Genomic DNA, 13,068 nt, shown 5'->3' with positions numbered 1-13,068 from the left:
AAAAAAAAATCAATGAGTTAGTCATATAAACTAAGTTTTGATTCCAGATTGACTGTGTGATATTATTTAACTTACCTGCCACACTTTAAAGGTAACCAAGAAGAAATTGAGCATGTCAACTTTACTAAGTTCTAGATAAAAAGCACAAAACGGACTACAATGTGATAAAGGAGAAAACACTAATTCATAGTAATACTATTAGATGTTTTCAAAACTAAGATGATTTGGGGCTTCTAATGCAAACAGTAAGAAACAGAAACCGATTTCATAAAGTTATGGTTTGGATCATGATCCATAGTAATCAAATATGTAAAACTTAAGTCATTGAATTTGTGATAAACTTAGAAAAGAGGAATTAATTGTATATATCAAATTATAAAATGTGACTACTTTTCTATCAAGAGGAAATTAATTCATAAAACAATGCTTTACAACTGGGGATAGTTATGAATCTACTATATTCATTGGACAAAAACTAAGATCGAAACTGGCTGTGAGTGCTCCTACAAGCAGCTATAGGATTGAATCCCACAATTCAATGCTCACAACATAAGAATCCAAAGTAAGACATACGTCTGATCTGTATTCACTAACTAAAGGATTTTAAAAGAATTTATTTTGTTATGAAGCTAAAAATGAATATATAAAAAGTGAGTCAGTATGTCAACCACAGATTTAACTGTTTCTTGGAGAGTTAACTTATCTTTCCTTCTTGATTGCTCATCTATAATACTGAAATAGAATAGTTAAGATATTTTTATATTATATGTTACACTACAATACATTGTAATCCAGTATGCTAACCATATTATCTTAAATAACTTCTAATAGAATTATCATATATCTTTATGAAATATGATGACTTGGTAAATTCTATTTTGCTTTGAAAATACAGAATCACATAAAACTGAAGAAACCTATTTTAAGATTTGATCTGATGTATAAGAAATTTCTGACTGCCATCCTTGGAATATAACAAAATGCTTTCTGAAGTGCAATCAAGTGTTATACATTGCCAAATAATGTGTTAATGAAATCTTCTTTATGTTTTAATCCATTTTACACTCTGTTCACCTAGTTTCTCAAGTGAAAGGACTATTTTTTGTTACAATTGCACAAGATATCAAGAACACAATAATATGAAGCAACCTTTTACACAACTATGATCAAAACATTGTTTTTATTCAAATTTTAAGAAGGGAAAATTTATATCACTTAATGGTATAAGCAAAGACTAATTTCTTATAGCTACCCTTTCTTTCCTTGTAAATAAGAACACAACCAGTGTCAGTAACAAATGAAATACTGGTTATTCTTCAAAAACATTCAACATAGAAAAAAATGAAAATGAGCAGGCACAATATTTGCTTGGATTAGATTCAGTTTAACAATAGACTGAAATTAGTACACAATGCTCAAAAACAAGACTGCTGTCACAACAGACAAGAGAATGCATTTTAAAATCCCATCTAATAATACCCTTGGCAGGGAATAGAGAGGCAAAGATTAAAACAGAGACAGAAGGAACACCCATTCAGAGCCTGCCCCACATGTGGCCCATACATATACAGCCACCCAATTAGCCAAAATGGATGAAGCAAAGAAGTGCAGACCGACAGGAGCCGGGTGTAGATCGCTCCTGAGAGACACAGCCAGAATACAGCAAATACAGAGGCGAATGCCAGCAGCAAACCTCTGAACTGAGAATAGGACCCCCGTTGAAGGAATCAGAGAAAGAACTGGAAGAGCTTGAAGGGGCTCGAGACCCCATATGTACAACAATGCCAAGCAACCAGAGCTTCCAGGGACTAAGCCACTACCTAAAGACTATACATGGACTGATCCTGGATTCTGACCTCATAGGTAGCAATGAATATCCTAGTAAGAGCACCAGTGGAAGGGGAAGCCCTGGGTCCTGCTAAGACTGAACCCCCAGTGAACTAGACTGTTGGGGGGAGGGCGGCAATTGGGGGAGGATGGGGAGGGGAAAACCCATAAAGAAGGGGAGGGGGAGGGATTAGGGGGATGTTTGCCAGGAAACCAGGAAAGGGAATAACACTCGAAATGTAAATAAGAAATACTCAAGTTAATAAAAAAAAAAAATCCCATCTAATAGAAAGTTAGAAGCAAAAGCTGAAAAACAATAACAACTAAGGAATAAAAATATCAATGTGGTGCAGAAGCATCATAAATACTTATTCCTCTGTGATGAGAAATACGAAAGAAATGTATTAAAATTGTTCCTGTCAATTCTATTCTAATGTTTTGCTTTCCTTAAAGAATCAAGAAAACAAATATGGACAGTTCCAATGGCTAGTTCAGGGGGAAAATGTACTAAAATTCTACAATCCTAATGACTTTAGAGCCTTAATTGATATACCTGGAGTCTTCTAAAGCTATCAACTCTCATAAAGTACACAAACACATGCCGACTCACAAACCTGAATAAAATACAGATGGTCGATAGCCACGTAATAGATCAATACTTACAAAGATGGATTGTAGAGACAAAAACGAGCTCTACTATTACACATGCATGAACTTCCTGACTGTAAGAATAATTATACACTACAACTGGTTAATTGAGGGAAGTTGAACAATCTCTTTTCTTGCAGAATCAATAGATACCCATTTATTTTTGATGACTTTGGTGTAGCACTGCCTGGAATCCAGAGCATAGATGGAATGACCTTTGCTTCTATCTAATCATTTTGTCAGTAGTCAAGAATGAGTTATATAGATCATGTAATCTATTTTGAGATGTAAAAATCGCATTTGAGTAAACAATCATGTGGAAAGGTGTGGCTTTTATGTCTTGCATGAACTGAGGTCTTAGATTTTCAACTGGGTTTCAGAATCATAAGGCAGCCAGAATTATAGGAAGTTATAAGTAGGGGGTGAGCAGAATTATGAAGTTATGAAGTGTTATAGAGCTGCATTTTACCTGAGGCATTAAGTGTACATTTTTTCATAAATAAAGGGAGGTTGAGGGCAGAATACTGTAAATAAACAAAACAATGGCTTAAAAAGTACATGAGTTCAGTCTTCAGCATACTTTAAGGGTGACCTATAAAACAACCAGTACTAGATGTAACCACAACTGTAGATATTAAAAGAAGCTGTATGCAATAGGGGCACTGTAGGTGACACTAATGTACTGTTAATAATGACAAGAACAAAGTTTGAAAGTTTTTATTATAATCATGTGATGAATGGCTAAAAATGTGTGTGTGTGTGTGTGTGTGTGTGTGTGTGTGTGTGTGTGTGTGTGTGGTGTAAGACAAAATGAAATAGTACTCTAGTAAAATGAGCGATTTTACATTCCAGTGTATTACTTAAAAATAAATGTAAAAGGTATTTCACTCTCTGATTGCAGTCTCTCCTTACAGGTCTATGATGTCTACACTGTAATTTATCCTGGCTTGACGTGCATATTACTCATATTACTTTCACTCTGATTTTGCTACCACCACCCATTGCCTTACCATAGGTGGTCTACAAAAATGCATTCCTGGACCTTCCATTCGTCACTTTTCTATCACTGGAAGTCCTAGATTTTTTTCTACCTAGTTTATCAATTTTTAAATATTCAAATGTTACAACCATGTTATATCCAAAAATTTCCAATGAATATATTTTTTAAATCTATATTATCCTCCCCTACACCCCCGACTAATGCCTGTATAGTTCAGGGCATTCTTTATTTTGTGTTTTAAAAAGTACTTTGGATTTTCCTTTTTCTTCTATTAATAGAAAACATTTGAGATAGAGATAGATGATAGATAGATAGACAGACAGACAGACAAACAGTAACTACATTAATTGAATGTTGCCCATATTCAATAATTTGACATTTGAGGAAGACTATCAGTCATTAGATTGTGATCTCTGTTTGTATAATAGGATCCCAAACAATTAACTAATTACTTCCCATATGATTGCTCACTACTATCCTATGCTAATGCAGAAGTATGTCTGAATTATAAAAAATATTGTTCTTCATATTCCTCAAATATTTGCCCACCATTCACTTCCTGGTAATACTTTAAAGTCTAGTTCAAGGTGAATTTGTTCCCCAAAAATTACCATAATCACAGTACCCCTGGAAGCATATCTATCTGGTTCTGTCTTTACTGGTAGTCCTATGGACTTCTTTCATGTTGGAATAATTTCTCAGAATAAAATCAAATGCATTTCAATATAAATTAAACTAATTATACTGAAATACCTGTCAACATATTTATCAAAGTAAGTTGTATATAATAATAGATGTGAGATCTAGTGGCAGATCTAATAGATACTTTAATTCTGAAAGAATAATGAGTATAAACAATGTTTGCTGCTATCTGCCACGACAGGAATGAAAAAAAGAAAATATTTATCACTTCTATTACTGTTATGTGTAAGTAGTGTTTTTACTGCCTTGATCTATTGTCTGTATTTTTAATTAAATGAAATACAACATGTTAATTAGAACTATATTCCAAGGAAGTTGCACTATTTTACTCTACCATTTTCAGAACCCGCAGAGTCCTTTCCAGTTGTACTGAATTAAAATATCTTTGAGAATTTTTCTACACCATTTGCCCTCCTTCTATGTAAATCTTATTTTAAAATGCCTGACAAATATAATTTCTTTATAAATATTTTACTAGCATATAACGATTATTTGTAAGCACCAATTATCTTGAATAAAGCATACTTTAATTTTCAAGAAAAATTTCTCTAAATGTTTAACAATTTTAAAACTGCTGCTTTTATTTCTTTTTCAATGTAATATATCTGTGTCTAACATTGAAACATTATTTTCAACAATTTACAGGCTAAACACTAGTCATCTAAATAAAAGCAGGTTTTTTGACTAAATAAAAGTAGTTTGTTTTTTTTTTTTTAAAAAAACAGGTCATTTATCCTTTCAAATAAGCACAGTCTTCTACTTGTCTAGTGAGGAATTGTTTATTGACCCCTGGTAGGAGAGGTATAACCAGTGTTAATTCACATTCCTTGGAAATGATTTGTCCTTAATTGTTTTTTGTTGTTTTTGTTGCCACGAGGAGACAACCACGCTGCGTGAGCAACAAACTGTGATTATGCATAGATGAAGTGTAGCACTGTAATCAAACAGAACTTACAACAAAGTTAATCTGATGATACATATTTAATGCTGTGCATTATCGATGTGCTACATGGTAATTAGACAGAAATGGTAAACACTTCATGTGAATGGCAAATTGATGTTACTCTCGCATCATTGAAGCAAACATATGTAGTTTGCAAGTCCTCGGAATATCTTTTTGGCACAAGAAAAACAATCTTTTGGGGGAGTTTTGGGGGAGCGGCAAGACTATAATCACTTCACCCGAGGAGAATCTTTCTTCCAGAGTATCTTTAGACATATGACTCATCCAGGTAAAACTAGTATTAACCTTAAAATCTCAGATGCATATTCCAATCATACTTCTTAAATAAGAGAGAATCAATAATTTAACTAAATTAAAATGAGTCAAAATTATAAGAATAAAGAACTCTTCAATTGATGCGTATTTTAAAAAAGAGAGAGAGAATCAGTTTAGATGGACCAGGACAGGAAATGAGACAAACTGGTTCACTATTGGACAATTAGCAATCTGGCTTTTCCACAAATTCTTATCAAATAGAAACCAAGAAAACACAGAAGACTTAGGCTACAGAGCTGGGTCAGGAGATGAGAGAGTGCTGTTCTCAGAGTTCAGCTCCCAGAACATACTCAGGGTAGTCTGTAACTGTCTGGAAACCCAGCTCCTGGGGGAAGCTGATCCCTCTAGCCTGTGCTCACCTGAACTAGGAGTTTTGCACAATAATTGAAATGAACAAAGCACAGTAAATGTGACTAGTTACCACTCTTTTGTTGGATTGTGATATTCTGTTTTCAAATATGTTAAGGCAAGGCAGGTAAACTTGTGAGACTTCAATAATGAAAGCTTTTAAATATTTCCTATGTAATGAAATTATAGTCAGACAGGATCATTGATTTGAAGTCAATCAATGTAGTCATACTTCTCTTTATTAGAACATTATAGTTTTCCTCTACGTAACTTAGCAAATGAAAAACTTCTACAAATATGAACGATCAAGTTGATGAATGCCCTTTCCAGTATAATTTAAAAAAAAGATTATTTTTAAAATCAGGTTTAAAGAACTTATGCTGCTGTTCAATAAATTTGCTAATTTGTTGTGGTCTACACTAAGTCAAAATAGTACAATTTAAAATTGTTACATTATAACTTGCCTTACATTCTGAGAAAATGTGGAAAAAATTAAATTGAAATCCTGCTTAACAAGTTGGTGCTTCCAGAATTTTCCTACATACCGTGAAGGTTGACTTTGACCTGCCTCATCGAAGTCTGTGCTACTATACACGCTTTATCTTTTCCTTTTAAAAACATCTGTGTGTCTGTTTATTTCTCGTTGTCTGTCTCACCAATTTTATACATTCTTATTTTTATATTTATTACATTATGATTGTGGTGGTGGTGGTGGTGGGGTGTGTGTGTGTGTGTGTGTGTGTGTGTGTGTGTGTGTGTGTGCGCGCGCGTGTGTGCATGCGAGCACCTACCAGGATGAATGTGGATTGGGTCCTCATTTCAAGCAAAGGAACAATGGACATGTTTGTTACCCACAAGAATTTGAAAACAGTAAAGCAAACCTTGTTAATGTTTACACTTTTCCAGAAGAGGATTTTGAGAACGTCTACTACTAATACATAAAGGTGCATCATCATAGTAAAAAGTCACCATAAACCAATCAAGCCTTAATCCTATTGGAAATAAGCATGTCCACATTGAAACCTACATGAGCAAACTGTGATACCTACATCAAACTTGATGATAAATCATCCATAGAGATATGACATGCTCATAACATAAATAGCATTTTTCATAGCATCATTGAGAAGAGACACTCCAAAAATTTCTATCAACATGATTTTAAAACTAAAAATATCTAATATACCTGAATTAGGGCCTCGCTGAGCAACTCTTCATTAACCTCCAAAATAATGTTCTTTATTTCCTCATAAGGCATGCGGTAAGAGCCAAGGAAGATAGCTAAAATAAAATTGGAATTTATTAAAGATAGAATGGTAACAAAATTCTAAGAGTTCTAATACATATCTGATTACCACTTTATAGACTCAAAATATGTCAGTAATCTACTAACTTATAGAATTACAGGCTGCTTCTATTTGATGGAGTATTTTTTTCCATATAGTCAAAATAATCTATTTTCTCATAGGTTATAGTATATCCAGCTCAAGTATACATATATACAAAATAAAATTCCTACTTAGATCTCTCATAACTCTATGCATAATCACTTATATTAAGCTAATACATATTGACCAACCAAAAATTGATTAAAGTTGTCCTATTTCAATCTAGATTTTTTCTTTTTCTTTTAACCTAGATTTTAATGTCAAAATTTTCAGATATATCCAACATAGTATTTCTCAGGAGTGACAATAAAGTAAACATCATTTCCTTGTTAGCCTTTATTTCTTTGGCTAGATTTTATGTCATGTTGGAAAAATATCCAGCTAGTATTACCTAGAATACATTATGATTACATAGACACTATTTTTAAATAAATTCTGTACCATTATTCATTAAACCCACATTTTAAAAGAGTATATATATGCTCTAAGAGGTAGAACCTAAAAAAAAAAAAACCTATCAGTGAATTTTTATAAAAAGTTCTACCTGATTGCACTGGTATCAAAATTAATATTCATATCTAGTTAAATGGTTACCTAAACACAGGGATTGAATAAGAATTCTAAAATTAAAATAAATCTCATGGTCAAATATTAACTAGATAATATGATCACACTGTGTAGTTAAAAAAATTACTGAAATAAATTCTATGGGAATCACTGAAGCAGTGCACAAACTTGTGATAGTTATTAGTAGACCAGTTGTATGAGTTCTACTTTGCCTGATAGCAGAATTGTCAAATACCTACCATGGTATTCTGTGTGCAATTAGAAGTGTAGGGTGTGTTAAAGTTTCTCACAAAAGGGTATTTTATTACTATCAGTATGTAAGCACCCTTCTGTAGTGATAAAAGATATTCTAAATCCAATTTAGAAGAGAAAGTATGTCAAAGTAAAACTTAGAGGGTTTTTTTAAATGGCCATGAATTTAACTATCCAGCTACAATACCAATATAGATTTAATGGCTCGCTGCTTAGTTAAAGGCTTCAAGGATCAGCAACCAGTTTTAACATGCAGTGGCTAACAATTTAACTAGATCGCATTACAATTATTTTAAACAAAAGAATAGCAGTTAAAGGAATTGTCCAAACTGACAAGGAATTACTTCTAAACATATGAATCCCAGTCCTACTCAGTAAGATAATGGAAAACCTTAACAGTATATTTTCAATACTTATATTTCATTACGTTCACTATAGAAGTTTTACTAACAATGCATTCCAAAGCTCGACAAATCATAGGTTCTAGCAGGTTAAATGAATTTCAACTATTATTCTCTTCAATTGGTTAGCTGGCATAAGGAAAACTGGATTACATTTAAATAGGATTTTCTTTGTAGCAGTCAGTCTGGTCAAAGCTGTAAGGTTGATTACATTGAATTAGCTATCACCACCGTGCCTATGCAGAACATATTACATACACAGATTCTGGGCTGTTTTGGTATCCAAAATTCTTAATTCCTTCATTTTCTTCTTTTGAGGCCCAATCCTATTTTCTTCTGAAGTCTCTCCATGCCTTTGGCCTGAAAGAAAAATGTGGATTCATAAACAATTATGGTTCTAATCCAAGTACATGAAATAACATTAGTAAGGCATGTTAACTACATTAATAAAGGTGATTCTGAAATCAATAAATGTGTTTATTTCATTAGCTCAGGGAAGAGGAGAAACATAAAAATATAGACCTACTTAGAGGTTTCCCTACAAATTAAATATCAGCACTTAAGCAGAACAGATAAGGCAAATAGAACTAAAAATCAATTGCTGCTTTTTCAGTAATGTGTAGCATTTATTACTCTTTTACAGGTAACTGGAGCAGCCCTGGAATTAAACATAAAAGTAAAAATCTCACTAATTTGGACTAATTGAGGAAAAAGGAAGACATGCTTTTTCTCCTAAAACATGCTAATATTTAGACATTTATTATTTTCAGTGAAACTGCTTTAAAGCACCTAAGGTAACTGTAGCGGTTAAACAGGTTGTAGCAGTAAAACTCCCCATTGAGTCTTGTTTGAAGAATTGGTTATGGGCCAGAGAGATGGCTTAGTGGTTAAGAGGACTGCCTGCTCTTCTAGAGGTCTTGAGTTCAATTCCCAGCAACCACATGGTGCCTTGAAACCAGCTGTAATGAGATCTGATGCCCTCTTCTGATGTGTCATGATGACATTGATATTGTATTCATATAAAATAAATAAATCATTTTAAAAACTTGGTTAAAGCATTTGTAAGTTGTACAAGAGTACCACCTATATGCATATACATATTACATATCCTTGAAGAGGATGGTTTGCTCAGAACACTATATTTATTGTTTCTCCAAACGGTTGAAAGAATTGAAGCAGTAAGGTTTGCAGTATCAAGGAGTAGAAGTGTTTGCCCCTATTCACTCTTGCAAAACACTAGTGTCAAACCTTTGGCTGTTCGCTAAGATAATGAAACATGAACTCGGGGTTGGGGATCTAGCTCAGCGGTAGAGCGCTTGCCTAGCGAGCGCAAGGCCCTGGGTTCGGTCCCCAGCTCCGAAAAAAAAAAAGAAAAAAAAAAAAAAAAGAAACATGAACTCTCCAAGTACCATCTGCACAAAAGTCTTGCAGCAATTGTGTTCAAGTATTGTAAGTTTACTTCTTCCATGATGAATACTAAGCTGTAGGCAATGGGACCACTAAATTATGTCAGACAGACTGGACTTTCTTTTTCAATCAAGTGGGTATTCTCACACTCAAACTCATGCTGCTAAATTTCCTCATTGATGCTTAAAACTGATTAACATGCTCTTTTTTTTCTTATCACTGGCAAATAAAATGAAGTTTACTTTGAGGTGATAATGATTTCTATTATTTCAATTTATTTAATATTGGCTAAAGACCTCACATATTAGGTTTTTTAATAGAGAACAAGAAACACTCATAGTATATCGTTGCCAAGGAGAGATCTGAGCATTTGTGAATCTTTTGCAGTAGTCCAAAGCATGCATGAAAATGTTGCAAATCCATAGGGTCTATCATTAATGGTGTAAGACGTAAGATATGCCAATTTGGTTATCTTAGCAGACAAGTAACACATGAAATAAATTAACTACAGAACAAATCTTAAATATTATAAAGTTTAGTAGAATAATCAATGAAAGAATAGACACAATCTAATGAGACTAGATAATAATTCCCTTGAAAATTATAATTTTGTGACAGGTGTCAAATTCTTTGCAATGTTGCCAAAACACAATCATTGGAATTGGTGAAAGAAAAATGACTTTTAGTATATTTTTTAAAAACCTACATAAATGTTCCTCAAAGGACCTTCTGAAAGTAAAATGTCTTTCTTATGAAAGAGTCAACATTTCAATTTATTCTAATTTTAAGCAGTACTCAGTTTTAGACAACTGCATAAAGAAATGACAGCTCAATTGCCATTTCTGATGTCAATAAAGAGAATGTGAATTATATCAAAATTACCTCTGAACGCAAATCCAGAAAATATAATACATTCAAAGAAGTAGTCAAGAGAATGTTCCTCACATCAATAGTCCTAAACTCTACTGCCAGAAACTAATTAAACAGAAACATACAGGACAAAATGCTGTCAGATGAAGATTATATGAATATTACCTTATTTTTAAACTAATAGGCTCCTGCCTAATACAGGTTTACCTAATGGTCATCAGTAACTTTACATTTGACTATTATTTTCACTAAAATCTAGTCTGAGCCTTTTGTTTTTCAAAAAAACAAAATGTTTTAAATTAAAATTAGATATCTTAAGTATCTATAGCTCATGGTTTCTTTAGGAATTGTTAGCTATTTTATGTGTATTATGTAACTGGTCTAAAAACCTGAGATTTAAAAAGCAGTAAGCATTTCATCACTATTTTGAGAATAAAAGTAGTATACCAAGTAAAATAGTTCCCAAAATAGACATGTTTTTAAAAATAATGGCTAATACTGTCTGCAGTTAAGAGCATTGATTGCTCTTCCAGAGGTTCTGAGTTCAATTCCCAACAACCACACATAGTGGTTGACAATCATCCTTCTGGTGTATCTCAAGATAGCTACAGTGTATTCAAATATATAAAATGAGTTTTCAAAAAAACAGCAAGCAAGCATGCAAACAAACAAACAAAAAAACCAAAAAAACAAAATCAGATAACAACAGCCCAGTATTCATTAGGGATGAAAAGTAGAGGCTTAGATAGAGTACAAAGAATAGTGACAAGAATTTAAAGCACTTATGTACTCAAAACTGTCTTTTATGATGATCTCAGAATGGGACTTGTCTTTAACTAATCCAATTCTAAATGTGTCTAATGCTCCCAACCTTTAAAAAATACATTATAACAAAGTTGTAACCACTAAAATTGATTTGGATGTGACTGAAGAGCTCTTTAATGTTTCAATACCAAATAATTTTTTGTTCTTTCTTCAAGTGGCCCTAGCATGGGTCCACAGATAGCATGTGTTCATTCAAGGTGGTAGCTCTGTGTCTTTACTATAACCTTAGCAGCTTTCTAGTCTTCAACATAGACATAAAAATCCAGAAGAAAAATATATAAAAGCTCCAATGTGTCTCAACAGTTCATAAACTGACAGCCTTGGAAATCCCGAAGAAACAATGGAGGAACCACAAACAATCCTAAAGATGATAATCTTTTCAATGTAGGTAAAGTGCATTCAGTTTGGCAAGTAACAAAGTATTAAATTGTGCTCAACTATCTTTGTGTAGAGCAGCAAATTTGTTTATGAAAACGTGAAAGGGAATGCTGATGCAACATTCCAGTTTGCTTTTCCATGCTACAGGGGACAGCTGCACAGTGTCCCCTTTCCCTGCTGCCTGCAGCTGCACAGTGAGGCATCCTACAGAAAAGTGGATTTTATCCTGACACCTGCATAGTATCTAAAGCAATAGGAATGGCATTATCAGGAGTGTTCCTGAAGTTCAGTGCACATTAACAAGACTAATGGTCCTAATGGTGGGGATCACACAACACACACACATACTTCGTAATGATTTCCTAATTAAGGAACAAATCTTACTAGTTGTAGTTTATACAAGATCCCCCCCCCAAATCAGCAAGCACATGTTACTGCAAATTAACATCTGCATAACTAATATGCTTGTACACCTGTTCATTAAGCCAATTACTGAACACAGTTAAATGTCACCAGAACAGTATGTTTAACAACATGCATAGCTAATGCTGTATATTTTCAAATCAGCCTCAATATCTTGGCAGATATTGTATATTTTAGGAAGGACAAATAAATATGTCTTACAGTTTTAGAGATAAATTTTGTTCAGCTAGTAATTTCAAACCTCAAACTAAAACATGGTTCTTACTTCAAAGTAGAAATTGACAAATGAGGTTGAAGTTTTTCCCATTAACTTTTGACCTATGCTAAGTGCATTATTTAAGTTAGAGTCTATCCCTCTACTTAAATGTTTTCCCTGGATTTCTATGAACCAATTTTCCGGGTTGTTGTAGCTACTCAAAATACCCTGTTATGCTAAGCTGCAAGATTCATGTCAAAAGTCAAAAATTCAAGTAATAAACCACAAGAACAAAATATGTAAAAAGATATGATTATCAGGAAAAATATAAATGTGAAAAAATATAATGTTAAATTCTAACAGTTGCAGGCTATGAAGACATTTCTTGAAGAGATTATTGTTTGGGCAAGCTTCATACACAAGCTGCTTTGATTTTTTTGTGATCAATTTTAGACTATTACAAATCTTGTACTCAATTTAGCTTAATATGGAATTCAGTTACCTTGGTTGAGCAAGATTTAATAGAACACATATAACTAAAACTATGTATACCACTA

At 33.2% G+C, this 13,068-nt stretch overlaps 1 protein-coding gene across 6 annotated transcripts in view; it reads right to left on the bottom strand.

The window, feature by feature from the left end:
• The window catches only part of Diaph2 (diaphanous-related formin 2), an 827,546-nt gene that overhangs the window by 475,920 nt on the left and 338,558 nt on the right, over positions 1-13,068 (bottom strand). For all 6 annotated transcript variants that reach the window (XM_039100253.2, XM_063280011.1, XM_063280012.1 and 3 more), the window contains 2 exons: positions 8,671-8,772; positions 6,991-7,085 (listed from right to left, as the gene is read on the bottom strand). In XM_039100253.2, coding sequence (XP_038956181.1) covers positions 6,991-7,085; positions 8,671-8,772 — 197 coding nt within the window. The remainder of the gene's footprint in view (positions 1-6,990; positions 7,086-8,670; positions 8,773-13,068) is intronic.

Source organism: Rattus norvegicus, chromosome X (assembly GCF_036323735.1).
Source record: "Rattus norvegicus strain BN/NHsdMcwi chromosome X, GRCr8, whole genome shotgun sequence".
Lineage (NCBI taxonomy): Eukaryota > Metazoa > Chordata > Mammalia > Rodentia > Muridae > Rattus > Rattus norvegicus.
The sequence above is the reverse complement of the archived record's forward strand: the minus strand, read 5'-3'. Positions and strand labels throughout refer to the sequence as shown.